This window comes from Tenrec ecaudatus, chromosome 3, assembly GCF_050624435.1.
Source record: "Tenrec ecaudatus isolate mTenEca1 chromosome 3, mTenEca1.hap1, whole genome shotgun sequence".
In the NCBI taxonomy this organism is placed as follows: Eukaryota; Metazoa; Chordata; class Mammalia; order Afrosoricida; family Tenrecidae; genus Tenrec; species Tenrec ecaudatus.
In genome coordinates, this window is record NC_134532.1 from 131,775,954 (window position 1) to 131,796,682 (window position 20,729).

Below are 20,729 nucleotides of genomic sequence, written 5' to 3' on the forward strand. Positions count from 1 at the left end.
CCCCCATGGCTCTTATTAGCGACCATAAATTATAATGCCAATAACAAAGAGTTAAAAAAACAATAAAGAATTCATAGTGTTCAGCTCCTGTTTCACAAATATGAGTTGAAAGAATGTGAGCAGACAGAAAAAATATCTATTACCATTTTATCAATCTGAAATCTTAGATTCCATTATATTTCATGGTTGTTAATAGGGGCAGTGGTGGCTCTGGCAGGTGAGTGTTAGACTTAACCACAGGTAAGGAAGTCTACCCCACCAGCATGCATGGCAGTGAGCTCTTTTATTTCTTGGTCATAATACTCAGATAAGAAGCCTTAGTAGAATAAAGGTTCATTGTTTAGGTGATGGTCTGCTACAAGGTCAGCAGTTCAAAACCACCAGCTTTTCCTTAGGCGAAAGAGGGAGCTTTCTAGTCCTTGAAAGACTTCATCTCTGACAGGGTCAGTTCTACCTTTTCCTGTCTAGGAATAGACTCTGAATTGGAATAGACTCGAGGGAAGTCTGGTTTGGGTTTGAGTTCTTAGTAAAATTCTAGTATGGAAGCCCCTTTTTCTTTTTAGAATTAGTAAAATAAAGGGTGATGTATTCTCCCACAGCAAAACAAGAACATGACCCATTGCCGTTGAGTTGAATATATTCAGAGCCACAAATGTCACTGAATTGTACATGAACACTTATGTCCCAAACAGCTTATGATATTCTAGTGCTTGTCACCTAGAAAGGACAAAACTCCCAATACTTCCGTAATTTACATTTAGTAGAACATAGAAGAGACATTGGGAAGTAGTGTGGCTCAACTAATGGGAATGTAAGGTAGGCCGTGATTATTTGGTAGTGACAAAAATAATTAGAAAGATAGTATATTTTTGTTATGATTGACCACCCTGGGATTATAGTGCACTAAGAATATCTGAGGTAATTAGTACACGTTACACATTTTTGCTGTGAAGTAGCTTAAAAGAACTCAGTGCTTGGCATAAGGAGAGGCTTTTGCCAATGACACAGGCCAGACTCTGTGGGTTTTTTTCCTTTTCTGTTAATTGCTTATTCTGAAATGACTTTCAAAAGCCACCTAGCCAGCACACCTTAGAAGCCTGCAGGGACCCTCCTCTCTCTCTCCCTCCCTCTCTCCCTGTTTGCCTCACACCATGCTCTCAGGAAGAGAATTTATTGAGGCTGGGCCTGGAAATAACCAAAGAATAAAATGTTAAATGACTCAAACATGATGATTAGCAAAATAATGTTGCAGCGCTTTCTGTGTCAGTTAAAATTTAGCTGATTCTGTAAATGTCAACTGATCCGAATGGTCTTGGATGCTCTGTATTTAAACTCTGGGAACGCTTCTCTTTGGTGCAGTGCTTTGGAGAAGACACAACCCAAACCTGGATAGTTTTGTTTTCTCAATAATTTCTCTGATTTTCACAGAAGTTCCATTTTGCTTTTTGAAATTACAAACTGCACGACCCTATCATGCATTCATGTCCTTTGCTTATAATTTTCCTGTGAAAAAGAAAAATATTTTAGAAGTATTAAGAAATACTTGAATAAACATCTTTCAAATTATTTTATGTTGATCAGAAAAATAGTTGACTAGAAATTGACTCTTTTATATGTATATATCATCTATCATACCAATGATGTTTATAAATTTTTAATAATTCACTGCCATATTACATTGAATTTGATTATTATAAAGTCACACATGCTCTTTGCAAAATGTGAGAAACAGCAAAAGCAAATTATAAAATAAAATCTCATATTTTTAGTAGCTAGAACTACTCATTACATCCCCTTTAGTGTATTCATTTTAAAATAGGGTCTATTTATTTGTTTGTTTGTTTTTTACTAAAAGCAGATCACATTGTATATTCCTATGTTTTAGTTGCTGTAATTTTTTTAAGTTAATGACTTCTAAATTTCTCTGACAATATTTTTTCATTTTACTTAATAGTAATCCTTCTTCAAATTTCCACAATTGTCTTACAAATACATTTTGATCCTGGATCAACCTACCCAAGACTTAATATAAGCCACAAATTATATATTAACGTGATCTAGTTTAAATACTTTTACATTCAAATTTTGGGGTTTGTTTTACTTAAAAAAATGTTCTCTTTCACTGGGAAAATGTTCAAGCCTACATAAGAATAGAAAGTTTGGTACTATCACATATGCATACTTATAATCTACACTTAAATAAAATAAATTTCACTACGAAAAGCCAATCCTGACTCACAGCGATCTTATAGGCCAGGAGCAGATCCTGCCATGGGTCTCTACGCTGTAAATCTTTACAGGAGCACAAAGTCCCTCCTTTCTCTATGCGACTGACCAAGGAGTTGGAAACAGTGACCCTGTGATCAGCACATCATCTACTATACCACCAGGGCAGCTCTTTGTCAATAATTAAGAGTCAATAGTTAGGGGTTGCTATAGTTAATTTAAATAAAAGGTATATGTACCACTTTTATACATATATGGACAATTATACATATATCCTGCATATGTGCATAGATAATTAATGAATTATGAGTTCATATTGCTAGTTCCCATTCAAAAAGAACATCGAATTTTTTCTTCAACTTTGATTTTCCTAATTATATTTTATTTCTTATCCAGAAAATTATAGATACCAAATGCATTAAAATTACTTGTTAATTTTTTTAAATAGAGGAATGACTTCAAAATTGTTATAATATATTATTAATATTTATTACTGAGTGAAGTTTTAGATTTCTGGACTGCTCTTTTTATCCATATCTCACTAAGAATGTACAGACAGAAAAATGAACTCAAAGTTACTTAAAATAATTCATTTTTTTTCTTGGCATCTATGTATAGGGAGTCCTTCTCCATCTAAAGCTTCAGCCCAAAGAATGCTTCTTGGTATAAATCGATGATAGTGTATCTTCAAGGAGAATTCCTATTGCTCTAGGTAAGTTCCTACTGGGCAGATGAGTATATATTCTAGTTTTGTACAGGGAATATGCTATGTGATAATGTGCCTTACTATGAGAACACAAAAAGTACTATAAAATATGTTCAAAGTGTTCATATACTCAAAAGATATTTGCATACTTAAATGATTATTTTGAAGTAATAGTTAAAATACTTTTATAAATACCAATATAAAATTAATGATGTATTGAAAACTTCAAATATACATGCTCTTATATTTATGTGCATATAACATGGAGACAGTGGCTTAGCATGTACATGTTTAATATTTAAAAGACAAATTGGAGAAGAAATTTAAAATCATAAAAATTTTATATATGTTCATATATATACGTAAGGTTATTTTTTACACAAAGTGATTTTTAAGGTATATACAAGTTATTTTTTGTTTCATGATTATCCAGGCATAACAAAGAAGCGAAATCCACCAAATATGTTACGACTGAGTCAGTTCCCACTCATATCTAGTCTGTAGGGCAGAAGGACGTTCCCCTAGGATAGGTGTACCAGGCTGCTTTCCTTACAGATGTGAATGGCCACTCTGTCTCTGAGCAGCTGGCAGATTCACGGGGTGACTTTTTGGTTGGCAGATTCATGGGGTGACTTTTTGGTTGACTTTTTGTTAAGAACTGCGTAACCAGGGCTCGGCTTGTCTAGTTATATTACTGAAGAATCATTAAAGATGAAAGTTTAAGTTTTGCAGACTCAATGAGCCAATTCCCTGTTAATTAAAGAAAAATCTTCAGTATATCATTGCTAGAACATTAGGTCCTTCATAGAGTCTAGAAAGCTAAGAACACAAAGCAAAACAAAATAAACATGACCACTACATTTGCATTTCAACAACATTCTATACTTAAGCTTTATGTTAACTATCAATCTAAAATTTTTCTAATTTAATAAAAAGTGCACTTGTTTAGAGTATTGAAAACTACTTCATACTAACATCTACAAACATATTTTTCTATAAGTTGATGGCTAAATTAAAACAGGGTAATTTGATGGATTAAATCCAATTCTAAATCCATTTATAGGTTTAAATTAATAAAATAAAGAAAGAACTGAAGCAATTCTGGTCTGTAGAGAACTTTGACCCTTTAAGAACTCTGAATTGCAAATTATACTCTTTCGGATATAAATTTTCTCTATAGTAGTTCAGCTTTATAAATCTAAAATTCTAATTACCATCTTAGCAATGTGGTATTACGTAAGAGTATAATTTCCTGGTATTCTTGCTGCATGGAGCATAAGGTTAATATTATGTTTTAGAGTTTAATTCTGAGCACTGGAGTTGTGGGAGGCCCTGGTTCTCAGGGGTGCCTGAAGTCCATTTTAAGTCTCCATATGGATCCTGCCTCCATTTTGTTCCTTCTGACTATTGACTGGCAACTTCAATAGCTTTACCCTCAGCTACAGTGTGTTTAATGGTGAATTTCCCCTGCCCCTCACGTATGGGGCCGTGTGGCTCTGCTGGCTATGCTCTAGGCTGCCTACCTCAATGTCAGCCCTGTGAAACCACAGCTGCTCAGAGGGAGAGCGATGACTCTTCTAGGCTTGTAAAGAGTTATAGTCTCTCAAACCCAAAGGGGCAATGTTTTTCTGTCCTATAGGGTCACTCTGAATCAGAATGGGCTCAGTGGCCGCGAGGTTGGGTTTGGCCAGTGCAGTGATGAGCAGCTTCCCTCTAAAGGACTTTCCTGAGCATGCTCTTGACGAAAATGGCAGTACTAGGTTCTCATGACCCCGAGATGGCCTTAGACCCAATACTGCACCTTTTTATTTCTATCTGGAAGATAGATCCCAAATTGTGTTCCCTTCCTTGTTCCATAGTTCCACTGCAGTGGTCAGTTCTATTGGCTGCCAATCATGATTCGGAGACAATTTCCTTTGTTTTCCATGTCTGATCTGCGCAGTTATGTGGCTGCGGGTCATTGGAATCAAGACGGCCTCAGACTGATGGTCTGAGGGAATCATCCCTCATTTGGATGATTAATTTTTCTGTGTTCTGTTTAAGACTAATAAACATTTTATAAAATATACCTGAATTTGGGATCTTTTAAAAATTTTGAAACAGGTACACGAGCCTCTCTTCCAGAAAACTTTCTAATGCGATAAACTGAAAACTTTCTTTTCTTGTATGGCATGAAGGCAAACTTTTTACGATCTTTTACTTTAGTTTTCCTGCCCATTTATTAATTATAAAACACCTTTAATTTTTATTTTGAAACATTATTAATATAAGCATCTTAATGTATTCCCCACCTCCTCAAATTAATATCAGTTCTTTAGCTAACAGAGGTAAACACTAGGGTTTCTCAAGTCACAAGGCATGAGATAAGAAGAGAAGAGACTTAGAAATTGTTTAATGGAAGAAAAAACACCAAAAGGATGACTACTGCTCTCAATAGAGATATTTTTCTCGATTTGAATAGAAAGGGTATTGCTGATTACAGTAGAGTTTTCATAGAAATTAAAATAAACTATCATAATTTCCTTAATTAAATAAAGTAGTCTAGTAAACAAAGGTTCAAACGTGACAAAAGAGGAAAGTTGTGATCTGGTTTATTGGGAGGGTAATTAGGATGCTGTAGTATATGTGTATGTGCTGCTGAAGCGAGTACAAGGATGCTGTAATACATGTATAAAGACAAAAGTTATCTTTTTAGTCTGGAATATATGGCTTACCTTTAAAAGATGCATACTTTGATAGTAATTTCAAGCATCACAATACTGAGTCACACATTTGGAAGGAAAGCCTGGCAGTCTACTTCAGAAAAACTCGAAAACCTATGGTGCACAATTCCACTCAGATGCACGAGGGCTTAGCATGAGTATGAGTTGATCTACGGGAACATCAGGAGCAGAGCCAGGGAGACACATGCAGGGCAAAGAGGAAAGAGGAGGCATTGACGAGCTCCCAGCACAGATAGAGGTGAAGGCCAGGAAAGGCACATTTCTTTCATCAACAGCTTTCAGAAAATAAGGGATTTTCAACACAGAGAGGAAAGGGCTATAAAGGGCACAGCAGCACAGCTCTCACATGTGACGGAATTGACCCTTAGGGTCTAGACAGAAGACAAGGGCACAATAGCATCTTCGGTGCAGAGACAGCATCTCTAAAGGGAAGTGTGTTATGACAAGCCAGCCTACCACAACAGGACCACCAACAACTGTACACAAGAAGTGTACTTCCGCTCAATAGGCTCTGTCAGACTAGCTGAGGGGCCTGTCTGCAGGGTCCATGCTTGAAATAAGTCTGAAATCAGCACAGCTCAGTCCGTGCAAAGCTTCTTTCCCATCTCTTGTCTGAATACTTTCTTACAAGCGTGACGAATGCCTAGAGCGGAGGGGTCTGGCCTCTACAGTCTCCAGTCCCTCGAGCAATGGTTGTATATATTTAATTTAAATTTCAAACTCAATGTAGGATATGATTCCACTTACTTTTTATTTCGTTAGGACAAACAATGAAAATATTTGCATTCAATTCTAATTTGAACAAAAGTACGATATAACAAATTAAAGCAAATTATTTTTGTAGCCACTTTGTAGTCGCACACAATGTGTGCATACCAGTATAACGCACATAGACTTATTTCAAAGATAAATTGGATTTTTCAGTTTTTTCCCCGAATGGTAGATTATATTGAAAGAAAGCAGTGCTTTTATATAAATTGAATTAATATCAATTGAATTCACAAATATCTACCGGTAAGTCAAAGAACTGAACTTCCAACAAACTATGGACCATCTGTATTTAAGGTGCGAACATTTCCTATCACTGACGTACTATGATAAATTCTTACAACATCTCCCTTGGTAATAACACTCATCTCGATCCTTCTATAAAATTCTTTAATTTGTAATAGAATCTCCAGGCTAGATCCTTCCTAGATCCTTCAATAAACTCTTTAATATTTAATGGAAGCCTCAAGTCACTCTTTGACAGTACAAAGTAGCCATTTCAAAATAGACATTGGATCTAAAAATATAAAGAATAATAATAATGTATGACAGCAATAGTCAGTTCTTTGTCCATTTGGGAAACAAAGTCAGACAAAGACACTTAGCCTTACCATATCTTTAGAATTATAAAACCCACATTAAACTCATAGTAATTGAGTCAATTCACTTATCCTTTTAAAAATAATTCATTGAATAATGCCTATATTTGTGTTTGGTTGAGGAGAAGGAGGAAAAGAAAGAAGAGAAGAAGGTGCAAACACAACTGCATAGTTGAGTTAATGAGTCTACTCGGTTTTCTTCTCAATGTCATTACTAAGGGACGATAAGGGAAGCCTGGTCTACTCTTCCCACAAGTGTCCGGTGTCACCGCACTTGAGCCTGTTGATGCAGTGAATCTCATGATCGAGTTTAAGGACACGGAGTGAAAATATACGTATGTTTTCTTTCCTGCAGCTTCAGAGAAATCAGACAGTGTTAGGACTGACCGAGGGACCTCGAAATAGCACATTGCAAACAGAGTTGACTAAATGTGTTCTCACTTCACTTCTTCAAACATTTGCTCACGTGTCAACCTCATACCTACCTAGATTATCTTGTTTAAATTTCTGATCACAGCCTTTTCTAACTTCCACTAGATGGACTCACAATTGACCTTACTTAAGCATTTTTTCCATTTCTTGATTGTACTTATTGTCATCTAACATATAATTTAATTATATACCTTTTTCGTGGACATATTTCCTCGCAAAATGAAACTCTAAGAGGCAGACTTGGTTTATTTGATTAATGAATGCATTTCAAGAACCTAGAACAGGAGCTCACACTTTAAGAACATCTAGTCATATTTGTTGGATGAATATATAAATGGGCTTTCTACAATAATGCCCTTAGAAGTTCATCAGTGGGTAAGCTGAATATCGTTTATTTAAGTTTAAAATCTATGTGAATTAAAGGACAGAATGAGCTATCTTTATACAAAGCCATAAAAATGAAGTAAATGTGCTTCTAGATACCTTCTGCAGGAGCCCTTGGCCACAGTGGCGCACGTGCTCAGCTACTACGTTGAAGGCCTTTGGGGAGCCGGGAGGGAAGCATGCTGTACTGTGCTTGCTTGGGACGCCTCCAGGGCATTCATGTGCAGATCTCTAGGGTGACTATGAGCTAAAATCAACTCACTGGGAGTGGGGAGCAGGGAGCAGGTATTTGCTTTCTATGCTATTTTAATAACACAGTGACATCAAAGAAATTATACTTTGATCTTTCAATAACCAAACTCTATGCAGACAGAAGAAGGTGAAAGAGGTTAAATCCACATTGATTGTTTAAGGCATGTTCATCATTTATTGAACAATCTCCCTCTTTACAAGAACTGTTGTGTTTACAGGACCTTTCTACGATACTCTGAATTTATGTTGAAATACTCCATGTTATGTGCATTTAAAATCAAAGTATATTGTACCCTAATGCCTGTTTCTTGTCTCCTGGCAAGTCTGTTGCGGGGTGGAAGAGGTTCATTGTACAAACCTTTGAACTTATTCACTGTTTGGCATTTTTGGAGATTTCTTTTAATTGATCTCATTAAAATTCATGTCTTCTGGGATCCTTTTTGTTGTCTTAAACAAAATATTTGCAACAGCGATCTTCCCAAGGAAATCACTTTAGGGGGACTTGCTGCATATATTCTGACTGTCAAACCAGTGGAATGAGAACTATAAAGAAGCAAGCCCTGAGCCAACTGCCATCAAGCTGAATCTGACTCATTGAAATGCTGTTGTAGGGTTCCCGGAGCTGCCAACCTTGATGAGCAGTCAGTCTCATCTTATCCCTGGGATTGGCTGGTTGGTGACTTGTGGCTATTAGCCCAATACCTAATCTACAGAGTAGCCATAAAGAACCCTCTCTTTCTGCTATCAAGCCAATTCTGCTTCATAATAATCATATAAGGTAGCGTAAAACTTCCCTCTTTTAGTTTATACATCTTTACAAATCTTTATGAGACAGCGTCATCTTTCTGCCATGGTGCAGCTGGGTGTTTGAAAAGCTGACCTTGTAGTTAGTAGTCCAATGCAAAATTCACTATTCCTGCAGGATACCTTTGCCCAAAGGAAGAGATGTTACTAAGTTTTGTAACTTTAAGAACAAAGCAAAAGATCCTAACAACTACCCTTATACTTAATATGGAGGCTATTGAAAATAAAAATGTACAAGGTTTTTATTACATCTAACAAACACAATATACATACACAAATATATGTATGCAATCAGGTGGTTCCCCATTTACAATGGAGATCCCATTAAAGACAAACTATACTTCCATCCCAATAAAGACAAACTATACTTATATTAGTCTATTTGTTTCTTTGTTTCTAAATGTGCAACTCATCATTTGTCAGACACTTATACAAAGAAATGTGGCAGTGCTTATTTGCTGATGTTATCATTCTCATGCCAACCCCCAAATAAAAAGAATGCATTTATAGATACTACTAAGAAAAGAAAAAAATAAATGAAAACTGGCAAAAAAGGGGTATTTGATTTACATCAGACCAAATCAATGATGGACTCATTTCAAAGAGGCCCTATTTAATTGGAGGACTGCATCTATCTATTTATCTACCTATCTTTCTATCACTATATTTATATATAAATTAAATATATATTTATATCCAATGTATATATTCATTTTAATGTATCACCAATATATCTATATGTGAAACATTAAAAGAATGTAAAACTATATTTCCTAAAACCATGAGCAAGTGTTACCTGAAAGGGTAACATTCAATTCTCATTACAGATGAAAATTAATTGTGAATACATATTGAAAAGCATAAAAAAGAATCTTGATCATTGAATAAATTGTATTAACGTAACATCAATTTCAAATAGTCACATAATTCATCAAACGTATTAGCTTTGCCTATTTATAATTTACTTAAGATAGTTTCCCTTTTTTCCTGTATAAAGTATACCAAAGTCGAATACCACCACTGTATTGACTTAGTTACATACTTCTCTATATGCATGTATTTCATAACTTTTTGCTGATTTATTCCAGGATATATCACAAGGAAACATTTTAACAGCTATTAAAATGAAACAAGTTACGCATACACGGCAAATATTTAAAGGCTTACTACAAAGATTTATTATGCTTTGATCTTAATTAAACCCAATAAAATATATTAGCTACTGTAGTTACATAGAAAAAATTGAGGAACAATAAAATTTCATAAGATGAATTATATTAATACTTATTTTTATTTATATATTTAGAGGGCAGAATAGCATTCATACTAGAAATACGTAGAAGCATGAAAACTATGGTGCAGAGAAAGGCAAATGCATGAGAAGTTGTTGGCAACCATGCCGTGCGACAACTGGCCAAGGATTCGCTTATCTGTCCACAGGCTCCACTCAGTCCGCTCTAATGCTGTAGAGACCTTACTTTTTATATTTGTATTTAGTCGCTTAGAAATTTAAAAATTCAGTCCTCCAATATCATTGCCTTAATTTGACTAGTAGAATTTCTGGATTAAAATGTATAATTGCTTTTCCCTTTCCTTATTTTAAAAGCATCTTATGCTTAACAAAGAACAGATTTTACTGGGAACACGAACAGCTGACTTCGTCTTCCTGAAAAGATGCTAACTGATTCTTGAGCAGAGCCCTGCTGGAATAGGGTGCGACTCCTGATGACTGCCTGTGACATCAGCAGTTCAAACCCCAGGAGTTCACTCAGAGAAAGACAGGCCTTAAGGACGATTTCCAGCACTGGAACCAAGAGAGGTAGCTCTATTCTGTCCGATAGGGTCACCTTAAGTCACAACAGACTCCGTGTCATTGAGTTTAGTTTGAATTTGGATCCTTGAGTGCAAATGGTTAAATCCGCCACTACTAGCCAGATGTCACAACTTTGAGAACTTATGGCCTAGTTATATCTGTGCACATGAGCTGGAATTGACTGAAGGAAAATTAGCAACAATAAATATAAAAAGTAAGGAATCTGAAGTAGGTAGATTGTAACTTAAGCTTCTGTGTTGTATAATTAAGTTCTATTGGAATACTACTTACTAGGAACGGGCTTATTGCTTTTAATGGAACACTCGCTGGCTTGGACATTTTATAGAAGTACACAATTAGATATAGATCCCGGGAACAGACATACAGATAACATGCACTGAAGTGTTTTAACAACAAGAAAATAATACCCGGAAGTGCTAGGTAGTGAATCACCTGTTCCAACCCATCTTCGAAATGAATATTTTTTTGAAAAATAATAACATATATTCATTAAATAATATATAATAACAGTGTTCAAAAGTCTTATAATCACAAGATTGACATAGAGAATATTTAGGTATCTAGAATAAATATAAAATTCAAAAGAAAAACAAAGCTTATATTTTTAAAGTTAGAAACAAACATATAAATATGTGAAGTGCAAATATTTGATTTAGTTCCAAATAGAGACAGGTAGGTTAGTGTCAAATATATAAATAAGTTTCCCAAACAACATAAATGTAATATCTCCTTTTATGTTAATATTAATGACAATATTATAATAATACACATTTTCAGGATATACTTTCATGAAATAACATAAAACAATCCCTGCTTCAACTTGTCAGTATAGAGCTATGTAAACCACTCATGGTTTTAAATAGAAAAGAAGATTCTCACAAATGTTGAGTCCAAGCTAAGGACGATTTTCAGTCTTATATTTCACCAACAGTCTGCTTTACATCATGAACTAGACACACTGTGCATTTCATAGCCACGTCGGAGAAAAGCGAGATGTTTGGATAAGAGCTATCCAAAGTCATCCAGTGTTACTAGGAGCAACTTGTATTAAAACATGCTTGACAACCTTATTTTGACGGTTCAACAAGTATTTCAGAGTAACAGAAAAAAAGAAAAGTTAACTTGAAATGACTTTCTGCATCCTGTGCTGAAGACCAAGGGCCTGCATTATCTTTGTAAATTTCTCTGCAAAGTTGTGTCTTCTTTTTTGTGCCGGAGTATAAAAAATGTGTGCTTGGCTCTTAGAGATTGCGCAAATAATAACTTTATTAAACTCCTAATATATAAATTAATCCTTCCTCCTAAATAATGTCACACTAATGTCACAATAACACGAAGCTTCCAAGGGTCCACAAATTCACTAGTTTAAAGGATGGTTTTAGATGTTGGTTTAAATAAAGAGAAAACAAAAAGCACCAAGATTGACAAGGCGCTGGTATGCTGGTGGTTGGCTGTAATGACCTTTTTCAACTCCAGAAGGTATTTGGGATTGTTTAAGAGCAAAAGATGAATGGCACAGCACTAAATCCCATGAAATCAATGCACGGACACAGCAGGCGCAGGGGTAAATAAGCTGTGCAGGTTTGAATACCAATAAAGATGGTAACAAAATTGTATATAGCTACTTACATCATAGCCCAGGAGTTCAGTCTGTGTGGATTTATCTACTCTTGAAGCAAATGCCTTCTGTAAATAGCGGACTTTTTCCTGAAAAAGGAGAAAGAATACACATTGCTGGTAAGTCTTCGGCATGAATATTCCATGCTTATTTCATTTTGATTAGTGGGCAATTCATGATCCTGTGTGTGTGTGTGTGTACTTTGGACTGTTGGGGCCATACCAATTAGCTTAAATGTGTAGAGACTTGATGACAGGTCACCATGATCCAAACTTTGGAAGCATTTCTTCTAGGACACGCGTTGCAGTTGGCATCTAGATAGGTAGTTTGTTCTAGAGTATATTGATTTAAAATCCAGAATACTTTAAACAAAGAATACCTCCCAGATGACCCCATTCGGTGTGGTGTTTCCATCTTAATCCTAGTCACCAACGTTAGTACATTTAGAAATATGCTTTGAAGCAGTGTTCCCATGGGTCCAGCCAGATGAGAAGTCTGAAGGCGAGCAATACATGGAGACAGCATCCCAGTTCACTTTTCAAACACACAATGAACTTATTTCTCAGATCTCCATTCTAATTTGGTTCTGAGAGAAGTCCAACACTTAATTAAGAACTTGAGTTTTTGTTTTCTTTATGATGGCTTTTTACTATCAGTAGCTTTAGAAAGCTAATCTTTGTCTTTGGGGATTGGAAAGATTGCACATTAACTTATGTGCAATATGATGACATCTAAAATTAGGCACTGAAGCATTGTGTGTAGTACATTCTACTATATAAGAGAAGCTGTACACAGAAGAAAAAAGTGTGTTCTAAGTGGGGCTTGTCACTCAGATACATGAATTAAAGACGGTATTTAATTTAAGTGGATTTGTGACCAGGGTCTTTACTTTGATTCTTCCTGAACATATCAATTAGAAAAGAACTTTGAGTTTAATTATAAGATTGTTGTTTACTGTTTGTCCAGCACAGCTGGGAGTGCCATCTACCCATGATAACATTTCACTATTCCATCACACATTTTGATACGAAAGCAATAAAGCTTAAAAAGTTTAAGTCATTTAAGAACTTGCCAAAGACACTTATGTGACTCTACTTGACTCTGTTTTCAAGATTATTCTTTACAGGGGAATTCTTCTGGATTATTAATGAACATGTTGTATAGTTCAGTGACAATTGTTATACTCCCAAAGGTATAGTGGTTGCCAAGAACCTCATTTAGAAGAATTCCAAATACACAAAATACCTTCTTCCCTCTCATCCCCCTCACTGATCCTTCTTCTTCACTCATCTATTTCACCTTTACCACTTCCCTCTCCCCCTCAGTTCCACCAGAAGATGAGATCCCAGGACTATCATGGATCACCAGAACTATTGTGACTACTTAACAGTGATTAATTTAGACATTCATATTCTTAATGGATGTTGAAAAATAGGAAGTAAATAATTTATATATGATTAAAGATTCCCAATTTTTTCCTTCACTTCTGGTATTACGATATTTTATATTCTACTTCAAATATAAAATGGACACTAGATAATTTCAGATCATGATAGGAGATTAGGGTAAAATTATAATAGTTGAAAAAGATCACTAAAATTTGGCTGCATTTTTTCAGTTAAATTTAAGGTGAGAAGAAGTAAGCTGAGTATATATGTGTCTACATATACAAGCCCATCAAGTCAATACTGGCTCTTCAGGATACAATGGCTCCTGTAAATTTCCAAGATTATTTTTTTACAGGAGTAGAAAGCCCTATCTTTTTCTCAAGTTGTTTATGGTTATACTTAAATTTGCATCTGGAAGATAAAGAGCTGGGAGGGCTGTAGTAGAGAAAAGAGGCAATGATTACTATAATAAAAGATTGAAATTGTTTGATTCTCTTCTGAAATAGAACGGGATAATAAATATTTGCAAAGTAAAGTTCTCTAAAGATCAGTGAGTATAAAAATGGATGTGTTTGAGTTTTCAACTATGGAATAAACAGTAGAGCAGGGAATTATAGTTAGACATGCTTCCATTTTACTTCAAAGTTTTAAGCTTTAGGAAATACAATCAAATCTAAGTAAACCATTTCAACAGCTTCATTAATAAAATCATAATGGAAAAAATAAATAAACATTCTACTAAATCAATAAATAACTATCGCCACCACCAACAACAACAAAAAGAAAGTCCCAAATGAAGAAAAGTTATATTTGGACCTTTCTAATGCTGATATTATTTGTCAGACATTTTTTATATCACTAAGTATATGGAATATTGGAAATCCTTATTATGTATGCACATGTAAGCCACATTGAAATATGGTTGGTTATAAAAGTGCATATTCACAATAGACTTGTGTGCATCGGTCTAAGGAAGAGATACGGTATTTAGTATGATTGTGGACAGTAAGTACATGTAAAACTATGATGGGCACCTGCAGCATACATTTAGAAGGTCAAACAATGGTACATAGCTTTCAGGAGGTAATTATCCACATGGCTTTTGTTGTTGTTGTTGTTTTTTGTAGTTTTGCATGTATTCTGAGTAGAGGCACTTTTGAATTCTACTTTGAGTTATTTCTGTTATGATTGCTTTCAAGACTGTTAAATATTGTTGGAAGAGAGAGACGAAGATAGATTTTTTTTTTTTGGCTGTGCAATGTAATCAAGATATGTCACTCTCTGGAGCAAAAATTAGCACAGGTTTGCTAAAAGCCCTTTCAGAAGACTGGTGTTTCCTATGCTCGTGGTTCTGAAACTGTGATGTAGATTCACTTTACTTGTATGTGCAGCACCTACTCAAGACGCTCAGGACCTTAGACGCCAGTGGACCCGATACAAGCAAGAAGCTTATGTTGCCTGCTCTACCATGAGTGATAATGTCTTTTGTTCCTGATCTAAGAGTCTAGTATATATTGCGTAAATGTCTATGAAATGTGAAAGATTAACTGGCTCGCATATAAAGATGATACAATCCAACACTGTCCATAATTCTTGACATTAGTATTGTACTCAAAAGCAACTTAATAAACTATACACTGTGACAACTGACAACAAAATTTGAATCCGTTACAAAATTTTCATGCAAGGAAACATGTAATTTGAAGCAGAGGAATGCTATTTTCAAAGCCATTCATGAATTTAAATATATTTATTAAATGATTATTAAGGGAAAGGCAACATGTTATACACAAGAGTTTCATCATGAATTAAGAAACAATTGTGTTCTATATTACTATGTAATTTTATAATAGACTAAAAACAGAAATTAAGCATATATTTATATATACATTTAGTATATGCTAAAATTGTGTAATAGTCAATTAGAAAATATACCACAAAAGCAGTTATTAGTGGATGTGAGTGCAGATTTTTTTCTTCTGTGAGGAATGAATATATATCCATTTTACTAATTATTTACTGCCTACCTACCTATCTGCCTACCTATGATCTATCCATCACTCAGAATCACTGGAGGTCCAGTGCATTACCCTTAAGGCTGCTCACTACTGGATCAGAAATTTGAAACCACCAGTCACTTCTCTGGAGTAATGCTTTCTACTCCAGTAAAGATGTGTGGGTGGCTGTTAGGCGTCATTTCTCACTCAGGGCGGCCCCACGTCCAACAAAGTGCTCACTTCAGCCCCATCCTCACAATTGTGCTTATGTTTGAGCCCATTTTTGCAGCTGTTGTGTCAATCCATCTCCTCAAGTGCCTTCCACTTTTTCATGGCCTCTCTTCTTTCCCAAGTACGATGTCCTTTTCCAGGGAATGGATTCTCCTGATAACATGTTAAAGTACATGAGCCATCCTTGTTGGTAAGGAACATTCTTCTTGGACAGATTTTTTTGTTCTTTTGGCAATTCGTGGTACTTTCAGTTCTTAACAGCACCATCATTCCAATGCATTGATTCTTCTTTGTTTTTCCTTATTCGATGTCCACCTTTCATATGCATAGGAAGTGGTTGAAAATCCCATGGCTAGGATCAGGTACACCTTAGTCCTCAAAATAATACTCTTCTTTTAAACATTTTAAGGCAGCCTTGTGCAGATTTACTGAATGTATGATACTTTTATCTTTTGTCTAATGATCCCATGAGCTGACTGTGGACCCAATCAAGATGAAAGTCTGGCTAACTTTAATCTTTTCTGTTTATTATGATGTTACCTATTGGTTCAATTGTGAGAGTTTTGGTTCACATTACATTGAGTTTTAGTCCATACTGAAGGCTGCAAGTACTTTTTCTTTCTTTTTTAAAAAAAATCATTTTACTGGGGCCTCTTACAGCTCTTATCACAATCCATACACCCATCCATTGTGTCAAGCATATTTGTACGTTTCCATCATCATTTCCATAACATTTTCTTTCTACTTGAACACTTGGTTTCAGCTCACTTTCCCCCTCCCCCACCCTTCCTCCCTCCTTCCCTCCCTCATGAACCCTTGATAATTTGTAATTTTTTTTTCAAATCTTACATCAACCACTGTCTCCCTTCACCGACTTTTCTGTTGTTGTGATTGGATTCTCTCCCACCCATCCTACCCTGCCCCATCTTCCACTTCCCCTCCTGGTATCACTACTCCCATTATTGTTTCTGAGTGGTTTATCTGTTCTGGATTCCCTGTGTTTCCAATTCTTATCTGTACCAGTGTACAGGCTCTTGTCTAGCCCAATTTGTAAGGTAGAATTGGGGGATGATACTGGGGTGAGAAAGTATTAAAGAACTAGAGGAAAACTGTATGTTTCATCAGTGCTTTGCTACACCCTGTGGTAGGATGTCCAATTGTCTACAGATGGGCTTTGGGTCTCCACTCTGCCCTTTCCCTCATTTGCATCAATATAATTTTTTTTGTTCTGGGTCTTTGATGCCTAATACCTGATCCCATCGACATATGATCACACAGGCTGGTGTGCTTCCTCCACGCGGGCTTTGTTGCGTCTCAGCTAGATGGTCTCTTGTTTATCTTCAAGTCTTTAATACTCCAGATACTATATCTTCTGATAGCCGGGCACCATCAGCTGTCTTCACATTTGCTTATGAACCCATTTTGTCTTCAGCAATCCTGTTTGGAAGGTGAGCATCATAGAATGCTGGGTTATTAGAGTAAAGTGTTCTTGTATTTGAATAGAGGCCCAATGTCCATCTGCTACCTTAATAGTTAACCTACAACTATATGTACATACATCTATTTTCCTATTATTATATATAGATGTATTAACATATGTACATGCCTGCATTTAGACCTCGATACATGTCCCTTGCCTCCTAGCTCTTCCCTCCATCTCCTTTGACTTTCCTCTTGTCCTTCCATCCTGCTCAGCTGAGAGCTGCAATCCTTGAGCTCCATCAGCACTTCAAGGTCCGCTCACTGTCATGAAGATTGTGTCATATACGGGTAACTCGGGATGAAAATAAGCACAATTCTAACCCTGACATGATAATATCCTTCACATAATCTAGCTTCTCTTATTATTTGCTCAGCATACAGATTGAATTAAATTTTCTGAGAGGATACAACCCTGATGCACACCTCTCCTGAAACTGCTTCTTGATCCAAATGTACACAATGAGTATTCTGGAATTCCTATTCTTCCCAACCTGATACATAGTTGGTTATGATACATGAAGTCTAATGCCTGTGATTAATCACTGAAACACAATGAAACATCTTTCTCACATTCTCTACTTTCAGTCAAGATCCTGCTGCTCTTAACAGTGATAGCTCTTCTTCCACATACTTTTCTGAATCCTCATGAATTTCAGAAAGCTCATGGTTAAAGTATTGTTACCACGACTGTTGGAAGATCTTGATCAAAAGTATAGTTGTGTGTGATATCAGTGATATTGTTTATAATTTGTGCATTCTCTTCGGCCATCTTTCTTTGGGATGTAAATACAGATCTCCTCCGGTCAGTTGGCCAGGTAGTTGTCTTTCAGATTTCTTTGTATAGAAGAGTGAGTGCTTCCAGTGCTTCACCAGATGGCTGAAACATTCTGATTGGTATTCTATCAATTCCGGAAGCCTGGTTTTTGGTTGATGCTTTCAGTGCAGCTTAGACATCTTCTTATAATAAGTATCATTTGTTCTTGCCCATATGCTACCTCCTGACATGGTGGAACGTCAATTCATTTTTTGGCCCAGTGACTATGTATATGCTAGCTAGCTTCTTATGATTATTACAACATGATTCAATATTTTGCCCATAGGAACTCTCAATATTGAGTTTGAGGCTTATTTTCCTTCAGTTCCATCAGGTAAGCCCGCTGAAAAAGAAAGATATGCTGAGTATGTTCTTCCTTTCTCGGTTTCCTGACACTGGGCCCCTGCACAGGCCGTCCTGATACCTCGTCTTTTCCAGCTGTCCTTCAACATGTTTGTTGAGCTCTTTACCTTTATCATTTATTCCCCTTTCCATAGCCACTCTACAATTAAAAGCAAGTTTCAAAGTGTCTTTGAATTCACATTGATCTTTTGTTTCTTTCTTGTTTTCTTTAAACTTTTTAACAACCTTATCACCTTCAAAGTACTCTCCACTATACTTAGGATATTTGTCAAATCTGTGAATCCATGCTTGGAAACATTTTTCAAACTCATCTCTTTGGGTGGCTGACAGCATCTTCCTTGTTTTATTGTTCACCTCTTCTATGTCATCAAATCTGTCCTTTCATGTTCCTCTTCATTTATGGAAACAAAAAAAATAACATGGAGGGAGGTCAGGTGAGTAAATTGTATGGGCCAAAAGAAGCACGCTGGGTTTTGCCCAAAACTGGCACACTGAGATGTCTGCGGGAACAGGTGCATTATCATGGTGCCAAAGCCAGTCCTCCATCTGCCACAACCCAGGCCTTTTTTGTCGCACACTCTTACACAACCTTTTCTGAACCTCTAAATTGAGAGTTTGATGAATAGTCTGACCTGGTGGAACAAACTCCAAATGTACTAAGAGCAGACATTTTCATCCATTCAGGAAGTTGACAGATGTCCAGATTTGGGTTTGTGACCCATCAACATTTCACCTTTTTTGAAATGAGAAAACCACTCATGCACTTGAGTCTTTCCCATAGTGCTGTCCGTGTGAGCTGTGCGCAACATCACAGCAGTTTCCCCGGCAGTTTTTCCAGAGTAGGAAACACAATGGCACAGCTGAATGTTGTTCTCTTAAATTAGCTGTCACAAAAATGAGGTTCAAGTGAAAAGCTTTGATGAAAAAATTCACGGTGTCCAGAAAGAATCTTCCCGGGTGATGACACTGGGTGCACTAACTGGGTGCTCGACTAGCAGGAAAAGTGTGTACTATGAAAGCCCAGCTCTACCCAGTGCAATTTCAGTTTTGGGGGGATACCCCTTTGTATTCACACAGATGTAGTGAACTTGATTTCTGAGCATTCCATCTAGAGAAGCCCATGTGTATAGCTAGCTACCTTGTGTGCTGTTGGAAAAATGATATTTGCAATGAAGAAGTCCTTGGTATTGTGAAATTCTATCAAGCAATCGCCAGCTTCATTTCTATAACCAAGATCATATTTTAAAACTACTGTTCCTTTTTCTTTCTTTCCAAATATACATTCTAATTGCCGATAATCATCAACTCATCATGATTGTATGTTTGAAAAATTTCAGACTGAACATGGTAAAATTCTTAGATGTTTCACCACTAGCTTTAGTGCTAAGTGCATATATTTGAATAAAACTTTCATTGACTGGCTATCCTCGGATGCTGATAAATATTATCTTCAGGATACACCTGGAAATGTCCTTTTTGACAATGAATGCAACACTATTGTTCTTGAATATGTCATTCCTGACATAAAAATGCTTTCAGGAAAAAATTCACTGTGACCAGAAAGAATCTTCCCAGGTGATGACACTGGGTGTTCAACAAGCAAGAAAAGTGTCTACTGTGAAAGCTCCGCTCCAGCCAGTGCAATTCCAGATTCTGATTTGACTTTCCAATTCCAAATGGCCGATACTAGTTCATTTCAGTTCACTGATGCCAAGGATATCTGTGTGCATGTATTCTGTTTTATTTTTGACAACTTTCAATTTTTATAGATTCATACTTTGTATATTCCACATTCCAATGAATGAGAGATGTTTGCAGCTATACCTTTTCCTTTTCAGCTGTGCCCTCCTGTGGTAGTTATATGATCATTTGTCAATTTGAGGATTGAGAATGTAGGGGTACAGTCTAGCCTGTCAATCAGATCATAGCCAATGAGGCCTCTGTGTGGGCATGGCCTTCTCCTGAGAATTCTGGGGAATCCTACCAATATTTCCACCTTACAGGTGGGAGACTCTCCGCTCACATGCTGGGGAAACATAGCAGCTGACAAGACACATGGACTCACCCTGATGCGGAGACTCCTGGCAGAGCTGAGATACTTCCAATGA

General features: G+C 36.3%; 1 protein-coding gene across 1 annotated transcript in view; it reads right to left on the reverse strand.

The window, feature by feature from the left end:
* CCSER1 (coiled-coil serine rich protein 1) overlaps nucleotides 1-20,729 on the reverse strand; it is a 1,235,863-nt gene that overhangs the window by 682,051 nt on the left and 533,083 nt on the right. Inside the window, exon 8 of the mRNA XM_075544883.1 lies at nucleotides 12,358-12,435. Coding sequence (XP_075400998.1) covers nucleotides 12,358-12,435 — 78 coding nt within the window. The remainder of the gene's footprint in view (nucleotides 1-12,357; nucleotides 12,436-20,729) is intronic.